At 39.5% G+C, this 27,819-nt stretch overlaps 1 protein-coding gene across 5 annotated transcripts in view; it reads right to left on the bottom strand.

The window, feature by feature from the left end:
• pax5 (paired box 5) overlaps positions 1-27,819 on the bottom strand; it is a 75,765-nt gene that overhangs the window by 38,064 nt on the left and 9,882 nt on the right. For 4 of the 5 annotated variants that reach the window (XM_041785794.1, XM_041785791.1, XM_041785795.1 and 1 more), the window contains exons 2-5: positions 22,816-22,981; positions 17,090-17,287; positions 16,414-16,478; positions 8,522-8,647 (exon numbers count right to left, since the gene is read on the bottom strand). In XM_041785794.1, the coding sequence (XP_041641728.1) occupies positions 8,522-8,647; positions 16,414-16,478; positions 17,090-17,287; positions 22,816-22,981 (555 nt within the window). The remainder of the gene's footprint in view (positions 1-8,521; positions 8,648-16,413; positions 16,479-17,089; positions 17,288-22,815; positions 22,982-27,819) is intronic. The other variant, XM_041785793.1, reaches the window with a different exon arrangement.

The following is a 27,819-nucleotide window of genomic DNA, read 5'->3' on the forward strand; positions in this document are numbered from 1 at the left end:
CTCCTCCGTCTCTCTTGTCGTAACACCCATACACACACTGACACACAAATATATATGGCTGTGGTATCAGTATTAGACTGTGAGCTCTCGTATCCTGCAGTTATTGCAAGGCTGAGGGACTGAACGAGACAATTATAAGAACTGTGAAGAGTCGCGGCCCACAAATGATTAGAAAGAGAGAACGAGAGAGAAAGATAAAGAGAAAAAGGGGATGAGGGTGAAAATCCCCCACTATAGAGCCAATTCATTGCTCCGAACTGCTCCTGAGAGCCTATTTTAGTGCTGGGGGTCACTCTGTGTTTGGTGTGAGTGTCTGGACTGTGTGTGTGTGTCCCACAGCAGGGGGTGGGGTGGGGTGTGGGGTGATATGATGGATAGGTGGAGATAGGGAAGGAGCTTCAGATGTGTATACAGTTTGTATACATTTTTTCGATTTGAACAGAAAATACAGATCCTTTTTCACTAAAAGCTGATCCAAAAAAAAGGGCCTATTTAAAAGTTTGGTCTGCATCCAAGCAGAAATATGGAGGAAGAACGCAGAGTATGGATAAGGTCTGTCCATATCTGTATGTCTTTCAAAGGTCATAAATAAGTCATTACAGCTAAACCAGCCTCAAACTGGCGTGGATATTCTGAGGATACCTCACATTTTCTGCCCAGAAGCATAAAAAAGACAGAAAGAAAAGAAGCACTTAGAAGAACTCAGGTTCCCTCACAGTTTGGCAGGTTCTCCAAAGGCAGTAGTCCATCAAATGGCCTCATGGAGCTAGACTATATGGACAAAAGTATTTGGCCAACTGACCATTGGACCATTACACCAACAGGGGCTTCAATAACACTGTATTCAAATACACGTACTTTAATATGATGTTAGCCCCTTTTTTGCAGCTGCAACAGCTTCCACCTCTTGGAAGGCTTTCCACAAGGTTTCAATGTTTCTGTGGAAATTTGTGCCCATTCATTTTGTTTATAACACAACACAAACCTGCTGATGATACACTCCCAGCTTGATTACTAATGTCTTCAGTGAAATTTCTGAGTAAAAACGTTTGATCTGAAGGTGGAACAGGCACAAGGCGTGATTTGAAGTTCATTTCAAAGACTTCACATAGACCATTAATCTTGAGAAAGTATCTCTGCCTCTCACTCTCACACAGAGCTAAAAACTCAAAAAACCTCGCTTTACCTTTTTCAGTACACAAAACCTCTTTCTCCCTCTCTCACAAACACCCTGCTTGATCCTAATCTCTCTCTGCTATAGTCGCTCACACACGCTCATATACAGATGCTGGGAGCAGACTGAGTGTATGGTCCAGGTCTCTGGTGACAGACCAATCAGGGGGGAGATAAAGCCGGTATGATGCTTTAGCCTGGTAACCCACGGCGACCCATTTAATCCCACCGGCCAGTCCCCATGATGGAATTCAATTGATCAATCATGTAGCTCTGATGGCACCATTTCAGCCAGCTTATTGCTTTTTTGCTTTCTCCTTCGTACACACCTACACACACAAACACACACTGAAAGACTGACCCAACCTGTCACCATGGAGGAACCACAAAGGAGCAGAGACAGACAGAGAACGAAGGAGACAACAGAACCTCCCTGTAATGGAGCAGTAAGAACAAAGCTTTTATTTATGATAATCAATATTGTCCATTTATCTGTATCAGTGTGTGTAGGTGTGTGTTATGTCTGTGTGAGTGTGGGTGGGTAGCTTGATATCCGGCTGGGCTCATTGTATCCATGGATGGGTAAAGAAACTCATTGCCGTGACGGGTTAAATCCTATTCACTGTTGGATACACACTCACACTAACACACATGCTCACAGCTGCCTCTATCTCTGTGAGTCAGTCTCAGAAGGGAAGCGCTTCTCTTCCCTCTTTTTCAGAGCAGAACAAAACAAACAATGAGCCCTTATTGTTCACTCCTTTCTGCCTTTTTCCTCTCTCTTCCGCCTTCTCTCTCTCTCCATCACCATCTCCCTCAGACTCAGCCTCACTTGCCATTTATTCAAAAAAGCCCAGGAACAGTTGAATTATTAAATCCAATCCAAATCCAATGAGTTGGCACCTGTTTGTGTGTATGTGTGACTGCATGCTTGGATGTGTGGAGGTCTGTCTGTCTGCAGGCAGTAAGACACCACCAGTGCGCATCTTTTTGCACTTGACATAGATTATCATACTGACAGGGACAAGGGTCGTCAGTCTGACCTCACCGCCCCGGCCTGTGTGTGTTTGTGAGTCATGTAAACTCCAGAGATCAAAGTTTTCAGGAGGCAGGAAGCACAGAGAGAGACTCAGGGTGAAGGGCGGAGCTCTCCTCCCTCTTCTCCTCCGTGCTCCATCTTTTGCTCGCTTGCAGCGTCTTTTATCTGCTAAGCTGCTGCGTGTCACAGTGGATGCACAACGGGGTGAGGGGTCAGCTCGGCATACTGGGTAGATCCCACAAATTTCTTCTTTGCTTTTCTCTCCCAAAAACTACTTTTTGTTTCATAGTACTAAGTTTTTGCTTTGAAAGACAGAAACATATGCTACCTTAACCCACCTTTCCTGAACTTCTTTTCAATGTAGGATCCACGCACACACATATAACACCCACACCCACACAGTGTGTGTGTAGGAGAATAGGTTAAGATACAATAGTCCCCTTTTGGCCCCACAAGTCAAGTTCTCCCATTCACTCTCATTCATCGACACTCTGCCCCCCAGTCACCCCCCACTTCCCCTCTCTTTGGCAGGGGGCACAGGTCACCAAAGGGCTTTACGCCGACACACACTCCTGCTGCTGACGCACACACATATACACTCGCACAAAACACGTTAGCATGATCCCGCCTTCCTGTGTTCCCATTACTTGCACAGCTGCCATTTCTATGCTTATGAGCAGGAGCAGCAACGTTTTCTGCATACATGATAATATGATGGTTCTCCTGACATGATGTAATTTTATAAGATCTTCTAAGAAATTCTGTAATATCACTATGACAAAACACCTCCAAGTATACTAAATAGCTCCTGTTGAAGCCTAATGACAAATAATTATGATTTTTTAAAATAATCAATGGCGAGCACAAAACTAAAAAAAACGACCTAGTGCAGTGGATCTCAAATGGTGTGGCATCATGGCACACTGGTGTGCCTTGAGGCAAATCTAGGTGTGCCAATCCAACCATATGTTATAGCGATGACAACACAACAACAGAATGTACTTTATTGAGCATAATAGCAGCTATTTTGCATGGATATGGACATGGTGCCCTGAGATTATGGATTGATCTTAGGTATGCCGTGGGCAAAGATAACTTACCTACTTGCTTACACTTATAAAGTATGATGTACTTTACTATTACAACAGAAATCTTTAAAGGATGCTTTTCCCTTCAGTTGTCCTTTAATGTATTTCAGTTTGTGTGATTGTGTGTTCCGTGTTTATTGGTTTTATCTGGCAGAAAAGCAAATTTCCCTTGGGGGACAATAAAGCTGAAGCTAAAGCCTTGTCAAATTTGCCATTTCATTTCTACATAGATATCAGCATATGCCATTTAATTATTAATACTCTACCCAAAACGAGCTAAAATGTAGTTACAAGGTTTTGGACCTGCAAGAACAGACATGGAGTTTCAGCTTATTAAAGTAGGGTTGGGTATCGTTTGGGTTATTTTCTGATACCGGTGCTAAATCGGTACTTTTTAAACGGTGCCAGAATCCATACTTTTGAGGGGAAAAAAGAGTGTTAAAAGTCAGCAGGAGAATAAAAGCTGCCTGGGTATCATAAATGATTTGCAGAAATATCTTTATATGAACATGGTCAAACGTGGGATAAGAAAAGAAAACCAGTGTAACTTAACAAATCAATCACACGCAACCCATACGTATTTTCAGCCTTTTGTTTGGGGTGGCAGAGTATCAAAATGAAGTATTGATACCTGTATTATAATTCGGTCTGGTAGGTATTGGATGTGTTGGTATCTTTCGATACTCATCCCTATACTGAAGTGTATCTAGTGACAGTGTTTAGTCACAGTCTTTTACTTTAATTGGTTTAAAGTGTGTAAGCCTACTGACAGACTTAAAGGCTGACCAATAGCACTGATTTATTGAAAAATTTAAACCCATGAATGATGGAGATACAAGACAGATCAGCATTTCATAATATCTTTAACCAAGGCACCCCCTGATTTTTTAAAAAAATTTATTTTGGGGCTTTTCATGCCTTTATTAGATAGAGGAGGACAGTGGATAAAGCTGAAAACAGGAGAGACATGTGGCAAAGGGCCATAGGCCAGATTTGAAGGCTGTAGACCACTAGGCTATCTGTGCACCCCACCCTTTGAAATTTTGAATAATCTCTCCTCAGTCAAAATGCATGAATAAAAAATGATATCCTACATCCTTATGACTGCCAAATTAAACACACAATGAGTTGTTATGGGACAAGAGGCCTATTCAACAACTGTTACATACAATTAATGGGAAATCTTCGATGGGATGATGCACACAGCTGCCCTATTCTGGATGGATGAGAGGCAGACATGGAGCTACTAGTCCTCATCTGCTATAGTCTGTACCGATGTAAGCATTTGCATTCGCTGACACCAAAATCAGTGTTGTGATTGCAGGAAAAAGGCAAAAAGAAAAATACAATAATTTATGCCAGGATAACTAATTATCTTAGAAAATTCACATAAAAAATCTTTAAATCCTGTAAAAATAAATTTTGACAAAGGCTGGTATGTATCAACCAGCAAAGTTTGTTATTCTCCATCTAACAGCTGAAATTTAGACTCATCACAGACAACTCAATTGTTGTGGCACTAAAATTTCAACAACTCTGCTCTGTTTAAATGTGCAAGGTAACCAAAAATAAAATGACTATGTTATATGCAAGGATAAAAGATGTCAGAAAAATTGGATGTGATTCAGCCATATTTAAAATATGTCTTTGCACTTGTACTAATCTCCTAGAGAAGATGTGAAGAATCAGCTCAAATTTGGGGATTGTTTTCTAATCAATGGACTGACAGCAGGCTGGGGGCTTAATTACAACAGTCAATTTGTTTGAAAATCCACACTGCGATATAATCAAGACATGGGGTGATTTAGGTGCACTTAAAAAACAACGGCCTCCCTTTTACCGGTTGTTGCATTATTTTGCATGTTCTTATTTGCAAGGCTATTTTCAGTCTACTTCCTCCATGACAGCGGTCTTCTGACTGATGTAGATCAGATGGCACAGAAACTTAAAACTTTTAGTCTTAAGATGTTTTCTTACTGTCCATTTCAAAGGTCAGAAAAACATTGAAAAAAGTGCTGTAATTCACTTGGAATGTATTACAAAAAGACCTGAGAGTGAATGAGCTGGTCTTGCTGGATGCTTTTAAGAGGATGCTAAATGACTTGGAGACGGACACATCTGGCTTTAGATGTCTTACTGATATATTCCTAATTTTAGCTGGTCTGGACAAATACATGCTGTTTCTACTTATTTCTTGTCTTTCAATGCGTTCTTGGGTTTTACATTTGTTTTTCTGGCTGCATGAAACTCTGTTACATGTGCTTCTGCCTGTTTATACAGGATACTCTTGAAATATAATTTTTTAATCTCCTTTTTTCCCATGTTGAATAAAGGTTAAATAAAGTTTTAAAAGTTTCCTTATTTAAATGATTAAATCTTGTTTAATGTGCCATGAACAGAAAAGTCACAAAGATGCAGAAGTTTACTGTCCTTGTCTTGTTCCTAAATGTTCATCTGTTGTTGGAGATAGATAAAAGCACAAAAACAACCAGAGAAGGCAGTATTGTTGTACAAATGTACGTATATTCATGTCTTCTTCCCTCGGTGCGTGTGTGTTCAAACTGGTGTGAGTGTGTTTGTAAGAAGCTTGCATTACTGTGCATTGTGTGTATATGTGTTTGTCTGTCCATGTCAATGCATGCTGTTCCCCCTGTCGCCCCTCGCTGTGTGTGTGTGTCATTATCCAGCGGGGGCTGCTCTAATAAAAGCTGTGATTAGCAATGCTGTTAATTAGACCACAGAGCCGACCGCGCAGACCTCCACCACGGAAACACTGCAGATAAAAAGCGGAGACACAACGCTTCCTGGGTGCTTCAGTGAAACGTGAAGCGATACAATATTTCTGATATGAACTAAGAAACATGCAGCTGAGTTTTAGCAAGAAGCAACAGACAAACCACACATGTATCACATGGCGTAGGATGTCATGCACATAAAGAACAAAGTGAACAATAATGCTGCTAATTAGATTACAGAGCTTCTATTTCAGCTGCAGATTCAATCCCACAGTCTTTCACACCGACATCAGAGAACACATAATAGCGGGGGATATATCTGGGTAATTAAACGTTACTCATATTGTTTATTTTTTTTCTCAATGAAGTATGGCTGAATAAGAAACGTAGACCCCTGATACATACTGGCATGTGAGTGCAACTGACAGAATGAACAATGGGAAAAATGAATACCACTTTTCTGCAAAGTAAATGATCAAAACTGAATGGCCAATGAGATATCTCGGTACACCAGACCAGAGTTGAACTGTCTGATTTAATGAACAGGAAGGAAATGTTAAACGGCTTAAGGAAAATAAAACTATTTGGCAATAAATGCCCAAATTTGATCATTACTGTCACATTTAATGCCTCTGTTCCATCAAAATCCTGTATACTGATATTTATCATAACATTGTAGCGGGTGTTCTAAGCTGATTCTAGACAATTAAACTATTAAAAAGCAGACTAAAACTAATTGGGAAAACCCTGTTCAAATAAGGGTGGGCGGTATGGACCTTTAAGTGGGAAATCCGGTAGCCTAGATGTTAGAAAAGTGGACTGGTGTTTATGAAAGTACAGAGTGTATGTTGTCACTGTGAGTCAGATGCTATCAGAGAGGGGGCTAGGGGTCCTCCCCCAGGAATTTTAAGCATCCAACACAAAATTCCCTGAGTCCCTGACATTATTTATGCAATAATTTGTGGAGGATGATGTTTAAATTGTATTAGTCAAAGTGCTTTCGAAAAATTACAACCTCTCACTGGTAAAAGGAAACACCGGACTTTTTAAGGACTTAAAATTCAAATGTGCAAATTAAGACTATTTAAGAATTTTCAAGGATCTGCAGGAACCCAGAGCAAAAGGAACACCTTAATGAGATTAATCCATCGTTAAAGCTCCTGTGAGGAAATTTCAGTTTGTGTCAATATGGCGCCCCCTGTAGACAAAGCAAATCTTGTATCTGCTTATCTTGTCCTGGTCATGATTTTCAACAATAAAACTAATCCTACTCTCTTTAGTCAAATATATCACTTACATTAAGACCTTTGCTAATCTCTCCCCTTCAAGGATTTAAGATATTACAAATGCCAATGTAGAAATAATCATTCTTTTTGATGATGGATTTTTTTTTGTTGCTTTTGTCGCTCATATAGAAGTATCAATATCAATTTCAGGCCATTTTATAGCAAGCTTAAAACTCCCCATAGGAGATTTAAAGACTCTTCTAATTATCTAAGATTCTTAGTCTTGGCCTAGATCATTTTAAGTGTGTAGTTTTGTCCCGTCTTAGCTGTGTATTTTCCCCAAATCCTTGTCCTTCTTTGCTTCTATCTTGCTTCCTACTTACAACTATGCTATACCATTACTGTATTGATGACATTTTACTGTATTATCACTCTGGTCGACTTAAAAATGGCTTTACGCATACATATCATAAACGGATTGTGGAGGGTGAAAAATGGTTATCAAGTTTCTCAAGTTTCAGGCACTAAAAGATCACCTGGGATTCATTCCTGTACCTGCTAGAATGTTTAGGAAATTTATCAACATAGGGGAAAAAGACCCCATACTGTATCCGTGTGTGTGTGAGTGTATGTTTGTGTGTTACAGAGAGAGAGAGAGAGAGAGAACTAGCCCCCAGTGGCGTTCTGTCACCCCCCCTCGCTCCGACATCTGGTCCTGTCTCATTTACCGCAGGAGTCTGTCTGTGTGATGGCTTTTTAATGCTGCTGACACCGCCACACACACACTCATTGACATGCACACATGTACTCACATCACACACCCACAAACACAAAGGTATAACTACAGTTCAGTAAGTGAGAACCCCCAAATGTGCGTAAACCTCTATTAACATGCATGCTGCATTGATCCAGTATGACAGTGTGTGTGATCAATAGTGCATGCATAAACTGCCTTCTCAGGTAGCTCTCCAGTGAAGCTCTGATAGTAAACAAATACAGCTTTCTCAATGAAGATGTTTGCTTTACAACTCCCACATTGCACTCAAACACACACACCTGTCATCGATCCTCCTGAGCTGAGATCTTTCCATCTGGGGTGAAGGAGATGTTCCTAAGGCTGTCCGTCATCATAAAATGTGTTTATGTATGTTTTGTTTTTGTAAAATGTACATAGAAATGCCTTCAAAAGGTAAAAAAAATAACTCTGAAGAGGTTAAACAAACACTCTTGTCACATGCACTGACATATATTTGTACTCACCATCGTCCCTCTTCCTCTTGCCCACATCAGCAGCTGAGCTGATACCCAGAATGCCACTGATGGAGTACGATGAGCCTGCTGAGTCGCTGGTCACTGCTGACACTTGCGTGACAGCTACAGAAGTCGCTGCAGAGAGACCACAGGCAGCACGACAATTTATCATTTGTGAGTGACCCTTGGGAAGGACTCAAGCTACTTATTTTGACATCTTCACGCTCTTTGAGAAGATAAGATTACACTCAGAGTCTCTGAAATTTCATTGAGCCCTCTGTCTTTATATATAGTTTTATCTGAATCAAACTAAGTATTGGCAAGATCCTGCTCCTTTAATCAGTTACAAGAATTAGTTTAATAAGGGTTAGGGTTGAATGTAAGACTTATCAGTCTGGTGCAGCCTGATTAAGAGGATTTCAATGAGTTCATGTCAGGAAATACATTCTTGGCTTATCATTGTTGTAATGCTCTGGAGGCAAACGACAACTTCACAAGAGCTCAATAGCACTGTATTTTCTAAAGCAGCGGCCCTCAACTGGTGGGTCAGGACCCAAAAGTGGGTACCAGAGCTGTTTTCATCAGGTCCTGAATTTATTTCTGGGAGAAAAGAAAGTAGCAAAAACTTGATGTGTTCCTGAAGTTGTTAGTGGACATGCTTCCTTCATTTTATTCAACTGTGTTTTGCAATAATAGGTAAATGTAAATGTTTTCTCAATATTTCATCAGATTTTTCTCATTTTCTTTCAACAACAGAGCTGCATTTCCGTTACACTGATGTAATTCCTCAAAATCTCTGGCAAACTGGCCAAAATGGACAAGAAATAGGTGTTAGTTTTGTCTCATCTCATTTTTCAGTCATACATTTTGTTCCATCCAAGAGGCAAACTGCATTGTTTTCCCTGCGTCTGTGGCTCAGTTGGTAGAGTCAGTGCTGGGGATTGTGGGTTCAATCCCAAGCTCCTGCAAACACATGTTGATGTGTCCTTTGACAAGACACTTACAGTCAAGGACAAAAGTATTGGTACCCCTGGAATTTTTCCAGAAAATACACCATTTCTCCCAGAAATTGTAGCAAATACAAATATTTTGGTATACACATGTTTATTTCCTTTATCTGCATTGGAGCAACACAAGAAAACCAAAGAAAAAGGACAAAATTGACATAATTTTACACAAAACTCAAAGATTGTTTGGACAAAATTATTGGCACCTTCAACTTAATATTTGGTTGCACATCCTTGGGAAAAAGTAACTGAAACTAATCTCTTCCTACAACCATCAACAAGCTTCTTACACCTCTCAACTGGATTTTTGGACCACTCTTCTTTTGCAAACTGCTCCAGGTCTCTCAGATTTGAAGGGTGCTTCTTGCAACAGCAGTTTTAAGATCTCTCCATAGGTGTTCAATGGGATTTAGATCCGGACTCGTTGCTGGCCACTTCAGAACTCTCCAGCGCTTTGTCTCCAACCATTTCTTGGTGCTTTTTGAGGTATGTTTGGGGTCATTGTCCTGCTGGAACACCCATGACCTCTGACGCTTTCTGACACTAGGCCCTACATTGCAGACCATAATTTTTTGATAGTCTCCAGATTTCATGATTCCTTGCACACAGTCAAGGCAACCAGTGCCAGAGGCAGCAAAATAACCCCAAAACATCTTTGAACCTCCACCATGTTTGACTGTAGATACTGTGTTCTTTTCTTTGTAGGTTTTCTGTAAACAGTAGAATGACGTGCTTTTCCAAAAAGCTCTACCTTAGGCTCGTCTGTCCACAAAATGTTCTCCCAGAAGGATTGAGGCTTACTTGTTCTTACTTTTTGCAAACTCCAGTCTGGCTTTTTTATGTCTCTTTATCAGCAGTTGGGTTCTCCTCGTTCTCCTGCCATAGCGCTTCATCTCATTCAGATGACAACATATGGTCTGAACTGACACTTTTGCACCCTGAGTCTGCAGGACAGCCTGAATTTGTGTGGAAGTTGGCTGAGGATGTTTATCCACCATTCCAACTATCCTGCGTTGCATTCTTTTGTCCATTTTCTCTTCCATCCACGTCCAGGGAGATTAGCCACAGTTCCATGGGTTATAAACTTCTTGTTTATAGTAAACATAGTGGAAAAAGGGATTTCAAGATCTCTGAAGATGGTCTTGTAGCCTTGAGATTGTTCATATTTTTCCACAATTTTGCTTATTAAGTCCTCAGATAATTCTCAGCTCTTCTTTCTCTCCTCCATGCTTAGTGTGACACACACAGGCACACAACACAAAGGTTGGGTCAACTTTTAAACATTCTAACTGGCTTCAGGTGTGATTTCTATATTGCCAGCACCTGTTACTGCCACAGGTGAGTTTTAATGAGCATCACATGCTTGGAAAAAAAAATGATTTACCCACAGTTTTAAAAGGGTGCCAACAATTTTGTCCGGCCCAGATTTTTTCTGTTGCTCTAATGCACATAAAGGAAATAAACACATGTAAACCAAAAACATTTGTAACTGCAACAATTTCTGGGTGAAATGGTGTATTTTCTGGAAAAATTCCAGGGGTGCCAATTCTTTCGTCCATGACTGTAAATAGCATGAAAAGGTATAAATGGGTAGGTGTGACCTGTGGCTTTGTGTGGTCAGATGATTAGAAAAGCGTACAGAGCTCAAGTCCATTTACCATTCCTTTACAGAACATGCATTGTTTAAAATTTTGGAAAACTTTGGTCATGATTGTCATAAAGAGATTGGTGGGTCCCAGGATTTGTGCAGCTGAGAACCACTGCTCTAAAGTGTCTACAAGAGTAGTTGTATAACAGTATTAAAGGGATGCACAATATCGGCAGATATTAGCTTAAAAATAAAGTTATCGTTCTTGGCACATATGAAAATTTCTGCTGTGAGAAGTCAAGTGAAAAGCCATCTGTACCTTGTGTTATCGAACATTTACTTTTTTACTGTTCCCTTATTTCCTTTTCAGTACATAACAAGTTCCTTTTTCATGGTTAAGTACATGTTAAAATCTACAATCTAACGAAAAAAGCAGGTCTGTTTCCAAACTTGAAGTCATTTTCCCTCAGTTTAAGGCTGTGGAAAGATCCAGAATCACACAAAAACCGTTTTAAAAATGTAATAATGAAATTTTAAAATGCTCTAAGAAGGTACAAATATTCACAGTTACTACAGAAATCCTGAAATAAATTGTGATAAATAAAACCATGTGGAATAAATGGGGTAAAATGAGCAGTCAGAAATCCCATGTAAAGTCAAAATAAGTCACCAAAACTGTTTGGAGTGCAGCATGATTCTTCAAGTCCAGTCAATCTTATGCATCAGCATTCGTTGATAGAGACAGATTTATAAACCTCTAAAATACTCTAAAACGGTGATGACCAAGATCCATGAGCCATATTCCTTCAGCATTTTTGTTAGTTTGAAAGATAAAAATTTAACTAGAAAAGCACTCGGAGAGTGCAGTCCTCCGCCAATAGCCCTATCTCCCAATAGTACAGAATCCTTTAAAAAATTCCTGGATCCAGACAGTGATCTGGATCACTCCCAAAATTGAGTCAGTTCTTCCTTATGCCATTTCTGACATTTTCTGAAAATTTCATGAAAATCCATCCATAACTGTTTGAGTTATGTTGTTAACAAACTAACAAATAAACAAACCCTCCCGATCATATAACCTCGTTGGCGGAGGTAAATATACAAGTAAAAACTCTGCTAAAATCAAGCTGGAGCATTGGGATTAGCATGACTTTGTGGTTTGGTTGCGTTCCCTGTAAACACAGATTGGAGTCCTCGAAGCGGGGCGCCCGGGCCAAGCTCAAACTCTCAGGAATTTTCCCTTCACTTGTCATTGCCCACTCTTTCCTCAATTTCCCACTCAATCCACTGTCCACTCGAATAAAAGCATGAAAGACACTCAAACAGATGTTTTTTAAAAGCTTCTTTCTTATTCTCGATCTCATTTATAAGCTTTAGTCAAATCCATGTTTGCCATTTTGGCCCCTATCTTTTCTTCAAATCCAGGCTCTTATTTTTCCATCTGTTCTTCCAACGTCTCGATGCAACTACTTATATTACCTTCACAACCATGGTAGTAAATCTCACTTCTCTCTCCTTATACCCAACAAAGATGCACTTAAATCTTGTGAAACTTTCCTCAGCCACACACACCAAATCAAAGCTTGTAAAAAAAAAGAGCACAAAGGACACAAGCCTGTCTGTGTTTTGCTCCTCATGTCTCTCCCTCTAATCTTCCCCCTGGAGGAGACAAGTTCCTCACTGGGCGACACAGCAACATACTTGTCACCGCTTCAGTGACACACACACAAACACACAGATTTTTCAACCTCCCGACACATACACACAAACACGGAAACATACAGTCACTCATTCCTTGGTCCCTTATCTGTGCCCCCTGTAAGCGGACGTGAGGGTTGAGTGACAGTACGGTATCCCAGGAGGGACAGAAAGGTGTGGAGACAGACATCCTAATCCTCTCTCCCAGCAGACCCCCAAACACAGAAAGACGAGACCGCAAAGGGAATAAAAAAAACAAAAAAGAGAAAAGATAAAGCAGGCGATGAAGGTCCCTCCTAGCCGTCCCTGGTTCTCTAACGACAGAGCGACTGTAATGAATGCAGATCCCTCCTTTTCCCATCACTTGATTTAGCACTTCAATTATCTGATTTTCCTTTCTCTTTCTTTTCACTCTTTTTTTTTATCACAACGTAACGCTTTTATTCTGCAAATCCAAATGTTCAATTTTACGCCTGGGAGTGGGACCCATTTATCTGTGTAATCTGTCAGCGTGCTGTTAGTGTGTGCGACTCCGTACATCGACGTGTGTATGCATGCGCAGTGTGTAAGCGTGTGTGTGCGTGCTAAATGTGTGTAAAAGGCAGGAGTCAGGGCGCAGTGTGTGTGAAATTAATTTAGATTAATAGACAATGTGCGATTATGAAGATATGAGAGACACCGAGACACAATCCACTGCAGGGCAGAGCGAGGAAGAGAGATAGGCTCTCATATTTATTTGTACTCTGAGATATTCATCGAAGGAAAGGAAATAATGTTTCAGTCACAGTTGTTATATTTCTATTGCTTCAGTTTGTAACATGATTAAAAACTACACATGAACAAACAAACACTGTTAATCTGAAGGATGAAAATTTATAATGTTCTTAAATATTTAAATTTAGTAAATTTAGTTACTTTCTAATAACATGACTGGTACATGTGATAGGAATCCTGATAATTTTCTGATTCTGATTAATCTGGAGTACCTCTGCTTTTCATAACTGTGCACAAATCACTTCATAATAAATAATAAATTCAACCTGACAAAAGACTGCCTTGTTTTCCTTATTAACTCTGACATCCATGCATTTAACTTGTTATTTGCTTTACAAAACACAGATAAATAGATCTTTACTAAAAATGATTTTTAAAAAAGGCAGTTAAACTGCTGTTTTAGTAACAGCAGCAAAGGCAAAACACTGAAATAATAAGAGAATAAAGCCTAAGACTACACTAGTGAAAGTTACTTTCATACAAAATACTTTTATAAAGAAAACTGTATATTAAAGGGCCGTTATTGCCTCAGCATGGTTATGATTTTTCTTTTCTTTTAAACATAAACTCATTCAGGAATCGGCAACAAACAACAATTTAGAAGAACTGGTACAGTTAGAAAAATATTTATGATCCATGCCCTGCTTCGATGACAGCATCATTTACATTTAATTTTACTTTAACAACGCAATTTAACATAGTTACAAGATAGAACATGAAACAGCATCTGCTGTAGAGAGTTTATAGCTATTACTAATGTCCAAATGTCTCCCTAGTCAGGCCTTTGAGTAAACAGTGAGCATAAAATGAACCACACTCAATAACATGAAGCCAAACAACAATGTATGCATGTGAAGCTATAGTAACATTCATATATCCATCAGATAAGCCAGATTCCTCATCAGTGCATTTCACAGGTCCTCAGATCTCTACTCTGGCTTCCTGTGAGTCAAAGAATCGGTTTTTAACTCCTGCTTTTAGTACTTAAAGCCCTAAATGGACTTGGCCAAGAATGCCTTTCCAATTTCATTTTAATCCTTATGAGGCATCAAGCCTCTTAGGTCATCTAGGACAGGTTTACTCATGTTCCCAGAACCAGAACCAAGCAGGGTACAAACTATCAGAGAATCTGAGGTTGTCAGCTGTATTCTCATCAGTTAAACCTCCTCTATTCTTCTTTTTTTAAAACTCTTAATTCTATTTATATTCATTTTATTGATCTTATACTGTATTAGACTACGCAAATGACCCCCTTTTGCTATCTTAATAAATTTTGATGATTTGATGAATAGAAATAATTATCTAACATTTTTAACAAATTATTTTAACAATTTCTGATGTTGTGTTATGATGTGTTTTTTATTTTGATGCCTTGTTTTTCCACTGTGTCATGTTTTGGACGCCCTCAGTGTTTTAAATACCTTATCTTGGCTCTGTAAAGCACTTTGACATACTGTTTGTATGAATGAATGGTGTTCCATAAACAACATTGCCTTGCTTTGCCATTTACCACAACATAAAAAACACAGAGTCTATAAACTAATTTATAAGAAATGCACGATAGTGGATTTTTACTGATAACTGCTATGATGATATTTACAGATTAATTCAACCCGATACCGACAATGATATTGAAATATGCATTTCAGACCTAAAACTTCAGTCCTCTGAACACAGTTAAATGTAAAGGGATGAACAAAGAGTAATCTTGAGTACTTAAAACACACTTTGAAGTTTAAGGATTAAGAATGAACAAAGAAAAGACCTCAACTGGCATAGGTCTGTTGGTCCAGCCTATAACTTTACAAATCTATTAGTACAAATGGCAAAAATGTACAGCCAAAATATCAGCTTTGAATATCTGCAGACATTTTGATACCTGCGGATACCAATAATTGCCTTGTAAGCTTATACCTGCCGACACTGATATCAGGATGATAATATGGTGCATCCCTGAAATTCACATTCAAATGTCAAATAAAACCATCTTAGATGAGTACTGCTCTTGTTCTCTTTCAGCTAGCACTCAAACCTTGTTGTTAAAAATGTTAGATCTGTGATCAACTTTTTCCAGTTGTGAACTTGTTCTATTGTTTATAGCCCTTGGCGGAGGAAGCAGATTGTCCAAGTGTAGATGTGTGACATTTTAGCTGAAGTTTCCATTCTCCATGCTTCTTGTTACTTTCACTGTGCTGCCTTTAAACATACTGCATGTGGAAAGAAGTTCAGGAGTGAGATTGTTGATGGATTTTGAACTAATCTAAGAATGCATAAATGCAAAAGCTCTCAAAACTATGTGGCTTGGTGATGCAAAGGTCATCGGCTGTCACAAATTAAAATTGGGCTTTCATATCAGTGGTCCACTTTCCACTCATGATAATCCAGGTTTTTTGATTTAAGTCATCCTGACTACATGGATAACACCCGTGCTTTTATTGCTAAATTGTTAGCTAGGTGAGAAATAGTGTATGATGCATCCATTGATGCACAGATCTTCCAATTACAATGTGTCCTAAAGTGTCCCAAGTTTTAGTCTGACTGGTTGCTTATTACATGAAATCCTTCTCATTTTATTCTGTTTACACTATCCATAAACACCCACTGTTTGAAAATGTTCTTTTAAAGCAGTTTAGGATTAAATATGAACTTTAGGACTTTCAAAGAAAAGCTCTGTGGCACACAAAATTTCCCACCTTGTCTTTCCACTGTAAGTCATGCTCCAGAATATCGATACGTTTCGTGCTGGATTTGCTCCTGAGAGACTTGCACAAAATCGTCTCTCCTGTAAAAGTGCTTTGACAGTTGGAAACAGGATTTTTAAAGCAGCGACCTACCTAAGTTGTGAGCCGATGCTGAGCCTGTTTGGCCCGGCTGCTGCTGAACCTTTGTCCGAATGATCCTGCAGGAGGCGAGAGGAGATATTAGTGTGTGTGAAGCAGGTCGTTTGTGTGTGCGTGAGAGGATTGTGAGTGACAGAGAGAACATGACCATCGTGGGAGCAAAACTGTGTGTGTGTGAATGTGTGTGTGAAGTGGCTGAGGCAGGCTGACATGGCAGAGGGGCCTCACACTTCCTGCTTGGCTGCTCATGCAAGCCTTTTCTTCCTCTTTCTTTCCCTTTCCTCCCCTTTTTCCTCTCCTCCCCTGTCCTCTCATTTCCTTTCCTCTTCCTTTCTTTCCTTTTCCTTTTGTGTCTGTTTCTTCCCGTACTCTCACACACCTTCCCTCCCTTTTGTCTGCCTCCTTTGCTCTCTCTTTCTCTCTCTTATTTCACTATCCCTCCCTCTCTCTGGCTCTATGCTCAGGGGAAAGGGTTGTCATTGTACCATCGTGTTGAACCACTGAGCTGCAGCCACTTCATACATATGGAGACTGGGGCCTCTTTACCATTCTCTCTCTCTCTCTCTCTTTTTTCACCACAGCACACAAACACACAGTATTATATTGCTCTGTGTTCGACCTACCTAAGTGGGCACTGAAACACGCACACAGATTACACAGACTGTGGTACCTGTTGATGGAGCTGACACTGGGGACACTGTCGTTGTCACACACTCTCTCAGCGAGGAGCCTGTCCCGGATCTCCCAGGCAAACATGGTGGGGTTTTGGCGTTTGTAATCTGCGATCTTGTCGACCACTTTGGGAGTAGCAACCTTTGGTTTGGATCCCCCGATTACCCCGGGGCGAATGCTGCCCGTTTCATAGTACCTGTCGATCAAAGAAAACAGACGCTTGTGTTGGTTATAAGGAGGCAAGCCAATAGTTACAGTATGTCTGGTAGGTTGGTAGTTTTAATATAAATGTATCAGTAATGTTACTTTGTATTCAGTCTCTTATTTATAGTTCCATTATGAGTACTTTGATATTTTTAAGATCCAAATGTGAATCAAAAATGCTGACACCACAAAAAATTGCAAAATATGAAAATAAATCATGCAGATCATATGTTAAAATAAAAGAGAGGGAAACATATCTGTGCATTTTTAATCATTAGCTATTTTATGTAATTACTCATTATCAGTAAAAAACTTTTCTGCACTGGCTCCCTTAAAAAAAATCTATAACAGATGGTGAAATCCACATTTTACCCTCTGAGGTCCTCAGTGGTCAGGTATCCTTGTATTCTAAAGAGCACATGGCGGCCTCTTACCCCTCTAGAACACTGTTCCCCAACCCAGGGCTGCTTCAGGTACTTTGCTCTGCCTCCCATGCTACTTTTGGAGAGTCTATGTCTTTAACTGTCAGGCTGCCACCCTGTGAAATCATCTCAGCTTTGATCCAGGGGAAAAAAACACCCTTTTTATCTTTAAGAATAGGCTTTGATTTAATTATTTCATTAAGCTTTTAGTTAGAGCTTGGACACACGGACTTTGGACCAGCCAGTAGTCAAGCTGTAATGGGCTAAGACTGCAATAGGACTTGAGATTAGATCCTTTCCAATATTCTCTCTTTTAATTGTTTGCTTGTAATTGTGCAGTTATTTCCCACCTACATCAAAATATTTACATCAGAAGTTTACCTGGTTTCAAGGTATGTGGCATCATCTGGTCTATGCTTATATTTAGTAGATGTGTTGCAGGCTCTACACTAGCAGACAAGGTTTTTAAAGGTTGATAATTTGAGTAATCATTAATGGCAAGAAAAATCAAAAACATACCCTGCCTTGTTGTTTCTATATCGATCCATTGTCCTATTAAAGTAAAGCCAGCAGCTTGAAAGGGGACTAAAAAAGAAGAGTAGCACATGATGTACAGCTGACTATTCAGTTCACCCATCCTGTGTCATGGTCCACCCAATCTCAAATCTTTTCCCTCCTGGCGCTCCAGTGCAGGAATGACCTTCACACAGCAACTTAACCTCCCCACTGGCCCGTCCACTCCCCTCTCCTCCATTCACACCTGATCTGGATAAGATGAGCCGCCTGTCTTCTGCCATTCTGTCATTACATTGAGGACTGGTATATGATTTGTTTCAGTCTGTTCTGAAATACACTGTATTTGCCCATAAAAATTAAACATGTAAATGTGATCTGTCAATGTTCTGCTGTCCCTCCCTTCTGTCTGTTCTGAGGAGATGGTTTAGTAAAAATCCACAGCCCAAATCATTTCACATTTCTTAACCTTTTCCTGGATTAAGAGTAATTTCTTTAGAGTTAAAGTATATCTTAAAACTCCCTTTACTTCTCTTTTTCATCAAAAATCACAAAATAAATACTTTACTCATCACTACTCAATTTGTCTAAGACTGCCTGCTAAACCCTTGCATAAGCTTCTGTTAAACATTATACTGGGAATGTAACGAGTTGCTCTAATTAACTGTCTGCAAAAAAAAAAAAAAAAAAAAAAAATCACATTGACATAGAAAACAGAAGTTACAACAAAAAATAATTTGGACTGACTTAAAACAAATGTAAAAACATGGGCAGCTGTTGCCTAGTGGTGTCTGTCTGTGTGCCCTATACTGAGGCTGTTTTCCTCAATGTAGGACACTTGGGTTTAAACTGCTCCTCTCCCAGCTATTGTCCTATCTGTCAAATAAAGGCACAAAAACCCAAAAAGAAATCTTTAAAATTCATCCTGTATGAAAACGTATGTGATAATTTAGCATCATGAAGACAACTTCAGCATACGTTAGAAATAATCTAAATTTTGTATTTGTATTAGTTTTGATAACTGTGTTTCTTTTTAAGTGCTATTCTCCATGGAGCTTTTTTTGGGTAAAAAATCCTGTGAGATATTTTCAGCTGGTTTTGAAACAGTTCAAACTTCTTACTCTTGCCTTTCTATGACCTACAAAAGCAATTATTTGCATAGAGACTGTCAACATCTGTAAGGGATGCACCAAGAGTAAACATCAGGGTTGACGCTGACACCAATGTTTTAAAGTACAGTTTAGCTGATGAGCGATAATAATGCTGATGTTTTTTTTTTTCATCACTTCTTTTGGTGCAACATTCCAACAATGCCAACAGTTTCTCTCATCTTTGACCATGAAAGTGTACAAATAAGTGTATGACCAGCTGGTCACATCTTCTGCCCAGTAATAAATCTCTGAAGCAGATTTTAGGTGTGCTAAATGCCAGCACTAAATTGATACAACACAACAGATGAACAACTGCCACTGACATTGCTTCATGCCCACATTATTTGCTAATGGTGGATATTTGCTGATACCAATGTTAAACTGATGCATCCATGCATCCCTTATGTCTTAGTAGTTATTTTAACGTCTGAAAATGCCACAGGGGTTAAACATTTATCAAAGGAGAGATGTTTAATTAAAAAACACCACTTACAAAACAAAGAGATATCAGGTATACATTTGTCTAAAAGGAGCGCTGGAGCTTTAAGTCAGTTAAGTCAACCTCAAACTTTGGTAAAAAATATTAATAATAATAATAATAAAAAACTAAGCTGCAACCCATACATTGTTGGAGAAGTGATGTCAATGTGGAAATGCTAAAAACTTTAGTTTTCCAAAGTTTCCACTTGAAGCTAGCTGCAAAAGCTCAGGAATCCACATTAGTTCTCATTCTATATTGTTAATTTTTACAGAAGAAACAGCCGTGTTACAGCCTCAAGGACTAAGCATACTAAATCCATTATATTCGGATGCGTTTTTTTTTTATCTGTGTACTGATTAAAAAAATTTGGGCATTCAAATCTTGCGCACAGAGTCCAGTGCTTTTATTTTTCTATTCATTGTGAAAATTTGCAGAACAGAGTAAAATGGCCACATACTGCAAAAAAAAGGCAGTGAAGATGATTCAGTTGCTCTTTCACCCAGTGTCTTCTCTTTCAGAGAAGACAATGGAGATATCCATCCTGACAGAGACCTTCATATATTTAGGTTATATGCATGAGCTTGTGTATCACCACGATGCGCCAAGTTTGAAAGGTAGATCTTTTCAGTTCGGCCTCTTTGTAACAGGGCTGTGAGAACCAGTTGTAGCCTTCATCCATGATGTTAAATAGTTGATATCCATGGCATGTTTAAAGTGAGGTTTCAATGCAAGAGAGAGAGAGAGAAGGGAGCTGCAGCCACTACTTTGAACAGTCAATCCCCAGGAAAAAAACAAACAAACAAAAAACTGGCAAATATGGATGAAAAAACGAACTCCCTGTGCTAAGACCTTGACTTAAATTTCATTTTGGTCTCAATAACTTTATTTGCATCCATAAAATAATCTGTACGTGGGACTTTTTTTTTTGTAACTAATGCATTTTAAAAGCATCAAGACTAGGAGTCATGGACAAATGGGGATGCGGCTAAGCTCACCGACAGGTGGGTATGTTGTAGCTTTTTTCCAGGAGGCTTTGGGCCTGCCTTGACTCCAGCCCTTCGTCTACTGTCAGACTGATGTAAAGTAAGGTGGAGATGGCATTCCAATAGGCACCACTTCTTCAGAAACCAGTGTGTGACATTCCTGAGACAATACGCCCAAGTTTTATAGCCTATGTTTTAAACTGGAGCAGTTCTAAACAGACTGGGCACACCTACATACACTGCAACGGCACATGATAATACCATATTTGGAGAAAATCTAATAGCAAACAAAGCTTTTCTGAAAGTGAAAATTTACCATCAGAAGGCCAATATTTCTTACACAAAATGGTGAAGTCGTTGGAATAGACCGCACATCACACTGTCAACTTATTGACTGAATCTGATGCCTGACTGTGGTGCTGGCTGTTGTTTCTCCTTCGCATTGTGACACAGAGGTAAGAAGAGGGTGGCACTGATCCACACACACTCTAAATACACACATGCACACTGAGATTCAGGCATTTCATGTCCACCATGGCTATTTCATGAATGTATTTGCATGCAGAAGGGGCATAGTGGGGCGTGCAGGGGGTGGGAGGACAGCAAATGTGCTCCACAGCTTGCAGAAAAGGGGGGATGCTGTGTGTGGATGCAAGCTGTCAGTCAGTCTTAAACCTGCTGCTCCCTCTCTCTCTCTCTCTCTCTCTCTCTGTTTGTCTCTCTCTCTCTCTCTCTCTCTCTCTCTCTCTCCACCGCTGTACGGTAGAGTAATCCCTTCCGTGAAGATGTGTGCTCCTGTAAAATGTGCATTTCCTTGTCTTTCTCTTTGTGTGTTAGTGTGAGTTTGTGTGTGCTGTTTTTGGGCTTTTCACAGCTGGAGTCTAAACACAGCTAAAGGAAAAACAATCTATTTCCAAATGGAAAACTATTTAAATTATTCACAGCTGAATCATTGGTGAATAAACGAGCGTGGTTATTGATATCCACGCAACGATGAGCCAATACACACAAACATACGCAGAGTGGTAGAGTTGGTGTTTTTGTTCTGCTGGCACCACAGAGACGGAGAGGAGAGGATAAAACAAACCCTCCCTCCCTCCTTCCATCCCTCGATCCCCTCTTCTCCCCCCCCCCACACACCGTAACGCTTGAGTGAGTTGAACGGCCAGGACAGGGGGGAGAGAGAGGTAGAGAGAGAAAGACAGAAGGAGAGAGAGGGAGGCAAAGGGAGAACAATGAGCAACACATTTTTTGATATAGCTGAGGGTCGCTGTGGTTAATCCTTCCCCTCCGTCCCCTCAAATGGTCTCTCTCTGTCTCTCATTCTTTCTCCCCGCGCTCTTCTTCTTCTTTAACATGCCGTTTGCCTGATTGTGTTCCTTGTTCTTGTCTTTCTTCCATTCTCCATCTCCCCTCTGTCTCGCTTTTTTTCTCTTTTTTTTAGGGGTACAGAAATATGGTGCCACTTTCATTTTGATGCTAATTCCAAAAAGTGATGAATCTTTTCCCTTTTGTGCCCTTTTCTTCTCGGGGGGACGGAACGAGCAAGGATTTACTCTTGAATTTTAGCTTTGAAAAGCCAGAGAGAGAAATGAAAGGTGAGCAAAGACAGAAATATTGAGAGAGGTTAGACAAGAAATACATGATATAGAAAAAAAAAAGGTTTAAAAAGGCAGAAAATAGAGAAGGAAGTGAGAGAAACATGGGATACAAAGGCAAAAAATTTGCTAGTTTGTGCTGACGGGAAAGAAAAAAATGTCAAGATGGACAATACTCTGACTTGTCAGATGCTTAGCCAACACTAAAACGGTGTAAAAATTAAATCCAAAAGTAAGCCAGATTTGGCCTAAAAATGTGATCTAAGAAAAAACAAGTATGGCTTGCAAACTGAACCAATTCAGTAACCCTGATTTCATAATGTCTCTGACCTTTTTACTACTGCACCTTAAAGGAGTTTTTATGCCGTTTACCTGCCCAGTATCTTGCTGACACATCCGTGGCTGACTCGCAGCTGCCGTGAGATGTCGCAGGGCCGAACCCCTTGGTGGGCAAGTTCTACTATTCGCTGTCGCACAACATCTGGGAGGGGCCTGCCGTTTACAAACACACCTCCAAGCTGGTTCACTCCGCCATGTCCTACGAGGGGGAGAGACAGAAGGTCAAGGATGAGTGAGTGAGGGAGGGAGAGGTGGAGAAATATGATGGTTTCTCCTCGCTCAAGACTGAGAAGAAATTTAATTAAGTTACAGGTAATGGAATGAAACAAAGATAAACTTATTCAAATGACATGGACCAAATAAAGGCTGACAAGGCAGTAATTCTGGAAGACAAATACGGTTCCTGTCAAGACGTGCAACAAATAAAAAGCAGCACAAAAAAAATCTGTGAAATAATGTTTCAATTTTGTTCAATTATAAGCGTCAAAAGCCCGGTATATCCTCTTAGAAGATTTTTGGAAAGACAACTGGAAATTGTCACAAGAACATCTTAAATCACAGTTGCTTCTTTGACGTTACCATCATGATTCTTCTGACAAACATGGCTGATCTGATTTTAGATCTGGTTACAAAAATGACACACTGAGAGAGGGAATCTGATAAGGGACCAAACTTGCAAAAAAAATCCTTCAACAATCTTTTTAGTCGATGGTGGTTGACCAAAAGTCAAAACCATGCAAAAATATTTTTGGAAGCTTTCTTTAAAGTCATTTTTGCAGGAACATAACCACTAGTATTTGCAAATGCAGCCCAGTCTGGATTACATCATCCAATTTTTATCATCTTATCTGCCTAAAAGTCATCCAAAAACTGCACAACAGGCCTCAACAAAAACACCATGCTGTCTTTGTTTCATAAAGCTGTGCCTTGACTTTAGAAAACTTTGATTTGACTGCTTTAATTTCTTTCTTTGCCTGTATATTAGTATTTTAATGATTTTTGTTAAGAAATATTAAAATTGCGGAACAGGATTCCACACTGTTGAAGTCATTTCACCGAGTCCAACGCATCTGATTTTTTCACTGATTTCTCCACCTTCGACTTTTACAAAGTGCAAACTTTGACCATTTTCACCAAAGCCAGAGTAAGCTGGAGTAAACGAAGGGATTTCAATTAATTATTGACCAAAGCCTGACCCTGGCCCTAGCCCCTTACTGAGGATATACAACTAATATTACCCCTGGGGTGAGGGTACATGAAGTAATAAATGAAAAACTGGCATGCACAAGAGTCGAGCAGAGCAGAAGACAAGCAGGACGTTTGCATAATCCAGGTCATTCATAGGATTGTTATAAATGCTTTAATCCCCTGTTCTTTAACTACTGGAGGCATAAGGCAAAAACAACAGCTTGCTTGTTAATTCAAACTTCAATTTTTTGACTGACAAATTTCAAACAGCAGCAGCAGCAACGGAGAAAGAACAGTTTGTGAAACAAAGCAAAAAAAAAAAAAAAAAAAAAAAGACATCCAGTGTAGACTTGAAGGATACAGTTTTCATGCATCTGTGATACTTTTTAAGTCTGAAAAAAATGGTCCCAAATTGGTGTTTTCACATCATTAGTCCTGTCCGACCAGCAGCCAAAAACACAAAAATATTAAAGAGGCAAAGATGAAGCCACAGAATAACCAGCATTTCACTGATGAAAACAAGTAATCATGTCTTCCACTTTTTTTCTGATTACAAAGCTAGTTATTTTCTCCCAGCATACTCTAGAAGAGAGGCAGGTCAGACTGTGGATGGGTCAGCAGTATAAGGGAAATACATCCACACCACAAGACAGAAACCAGCAGAGCCAAAAGACATGAAGGCACCTTAGGAAGACGGTGCTTAGCACTGCTAAGAGCTGAATGGACAGTACAGTGAGCATCAGTGGCACACACCATGAGACACAAACTGAAGTAAGAAGAGTTTTGGCAGCATGCTCTCTCGCTCTCAGCCCATCTGTGTGTATTTACTGTACATGTACATATCTCACCAAAGGCAGACTATAAATCAACCACATTTTTTTTCTAACACATAATCCATTGGCTTTTGTATTACCATAGTGATTACGTCTTTAGGGGAAACACACACACATGCACACACACACTAATCCTAGCTGTGGGGGTAATAGATTTTAAACACATTTCCCTAGCAGGGATACCCCCTCAAACACAAAGCTGTCCCCTGAACCTGTCCCGCTGTCCTCATCTCTCCTCCACCAGTGTGAAAGGAGGAAATAAACACACACAGATTTTCCTTCTGCTTGCATGAATGCAGAAATATGAAGCCTCCTTCTGTGAAACCAAACAGAGCTATTTCTAAACAGCTGATTTAAACCCCCACATTACTTTTTTTACTTGGAGAAAACTCTATGGAGATGCTGCCATTTAAAAAAGCAATCACTCCTCACTTAAGACAGAAATATATAGAGTCCTATTAAATGCAACGTCCATGAAATGTGGCTGAACCCCGGTTTAGTAAATTGCAAAATAAACTGCAAAATAAAGACAAAATAATCGAGTCAGCTGCCTAAAACGTATTTTACACTCATCATCAAAATAACTCAAGTAAAGAAGAAGCCGTCTGCTGAATTCATGACCATGTTCTTACATTTTCAGACTTTTTATAGGTATTTCTATGGTGGGAGAGGCGAATTTAAAGGGCAATGCAGCGAATCTACATGACTTCATCATGGAAAGCAAACACTGAGCTTACACACCGTCTTTTAAACATCTAGAGGGGGAAATAACCCTGCAGAAGCTGCTTCATATCAGAGTTGAACTCTACAAATCACAGACAGCTCTGAGAACTGGGGGAGTGGAGTCCGACAAATGTGGACATAGCAGCAGTCTGTAGGGCCTAATGCAGGTGCTTTTGAAAAATTGGGATGCAGCATATGTGGAACTTGACCTGTTTTCAGAGGAAGAAGTGCACTAAATTTATGGAATTGCAAAACTTTATGTTAATGAATCTAGAGCCATTATGGAGAACACGGCCAGTGCAGCAGGTAATAATTACTTGAGTGTCTTGAAAAATTATGTTTATATTGATATGTCATTAGAACACACATAAGTCACATTTTCCTGTTCTGTTGATGATTAACTTGACATTCATTTAGGTGTAATGAAATAATGTTTTAAAGTCTACTTTAAAACTGCAGTTAAGTGACCCAAATCTGATTATACTGGCTCATATGTGACTCACATCAGTTTTTTTTCTGACAGTGTGAACAGCTGAATGTGATCTTTTCGAATCAGATTCGGGCCACTTTCATATTATTCTGTTCTTTTGGAATTGCAGTGTGAACAGCCAGGATTGAGCATTAAGGCCTGCAGTCTGAATGTAGCCAAGGAAACACACTCACTGAGATTTGAGTTTTAGGCAATTTAATACATTATGTTTTTCTTAAACAATTGTAAAAAAAAATATATATATATATGTATATATGTTTTGTCTGATGCACCTAAATGCAAAAATATCAGTCATTGCAATCGCAGATTAAAGAAGCTAATTCATCAGGGTTTTAGAGTGGAAAAAAGTATTGAGAGGAAGCCAAATAGTGGAGCCTCACTACATATGTACCTGTTTATTTTTAAGCAGAACATTTTGGATTACATGTACTTTAATACAAATTTGTTGTAATTATGATGACATTGGTGTGTTATGATTACATGGCTTTCCCGTGTATGAGCCTTTTGTTGGTGGATTTTGATGTGAAGAGAAGCTGTCCTGTCTAATGAAGGGCAGAAAAAGACCAAAATAATCCTTAAAAAATACATCTTTTTCACAAGCAGGTGTATAGGAGAGAAATTAGTCCATCAAACATTGTAGGCAAGCCCCCTGCACAAGGTCTGAATTTAAAAGCATTTGCTTCACTTCCATTTTTGTTAGTTTTAAACAAAAACTGACCCGATACTTGGTATCTAGGACTCAGGTTTCATCTTTACTAGTATAATATCAAGGTTTAATATTCAGGTAAAGTTAGTACTCATTTGGGAAACCCCATTCTGCCACTGCTGTTACTCAATTTTATCCTGACATATTTGGAATCATTTACAGTTTATAAAAAAAAAATGAAGTGCAGCAAAGGTCTTGAATTTGGGATATGAAGTTTAGCTCAACCTGGCCTTAAACTCAACTTTTGTCATAGCTATTCCTGTGTATATGTGCATCCATATAAAAAATCAATAAGAAAAACTGACTGTGGCTAATCCCTGCAACTTCACAGAAAAGTCCTGACACTGTAATGTCCCACTGTGTCCTGACACTCAGAGAAAGCACATTTTCAGACGCCCGCTGACCTACATGAGCCAAATTCAAGTCCTCCACTCCCAGACTCTCCATCGCTCTCTGTGAATGTTTTTGTGTAGTTGTGTCACTGCATTATTGCCTCTTCCTCTCTTTATTACGTCCTGGAGCCTCTCTGTGAATAAAAGACACAGTTTTTGCAGGGTCGTTTATAGAAACCTACGTCCCCTCTCAGTCAGCACAGGTATCTGCCGAGACACCCCAACCTCTCTCTCTCTCCCCCCTCTTTCTCAGATAAGAGTAAATGAAATGGTTCCTTTCACCTCTCCTATCTGGGTCGGGGCATGAAATACCCCTTGCTTTGCAAAGAGACGGAGAGGAAAGGCTTGTGACCTACAAAAACCTTCCAGATAACTATTTATTCACTTATCTGTGTATTTACTGTTGGCATTAGGCGTCCGCACTCTCACCATTCTCTGGGACGGTTTATGGGGATTATGTGTGGAAATTTATTTTCTGTGCCTATAAATACTGATAGCCACAAACGCAATAACTTACACATTCTATAAAGGCATTTGTTTATCGGAAACTGGGGTATAATTCTCTGAGAATGTTGTTGTATAAGTTGCATTTTAAAGACTTTACTCCATTTTATTGTAATCTTGCAGTTTTTATCTTTATCTTACACAGAAATAGTCTTAGTAGTCCGGGAGGGATCTATCCCGTTTCTTGGCTTTAAAGCATAT

The sequence above is a fragment of the Cheilinus undulatus genome, linkage group 4 (genome assembly GCF_018320785.1).
Source record: "Cheilinus undulatus linkage group 4, ASM1832078v1, whole genome shotgun sequence".
In the NCBI taxonomy this organism is placed as follows: domain Eukaryota; kingdom Metazoa; phylum Chordata; class Actinopteri; order Labriformes; family Labridae; genus Cheilinus; species Cheilinus undulatus.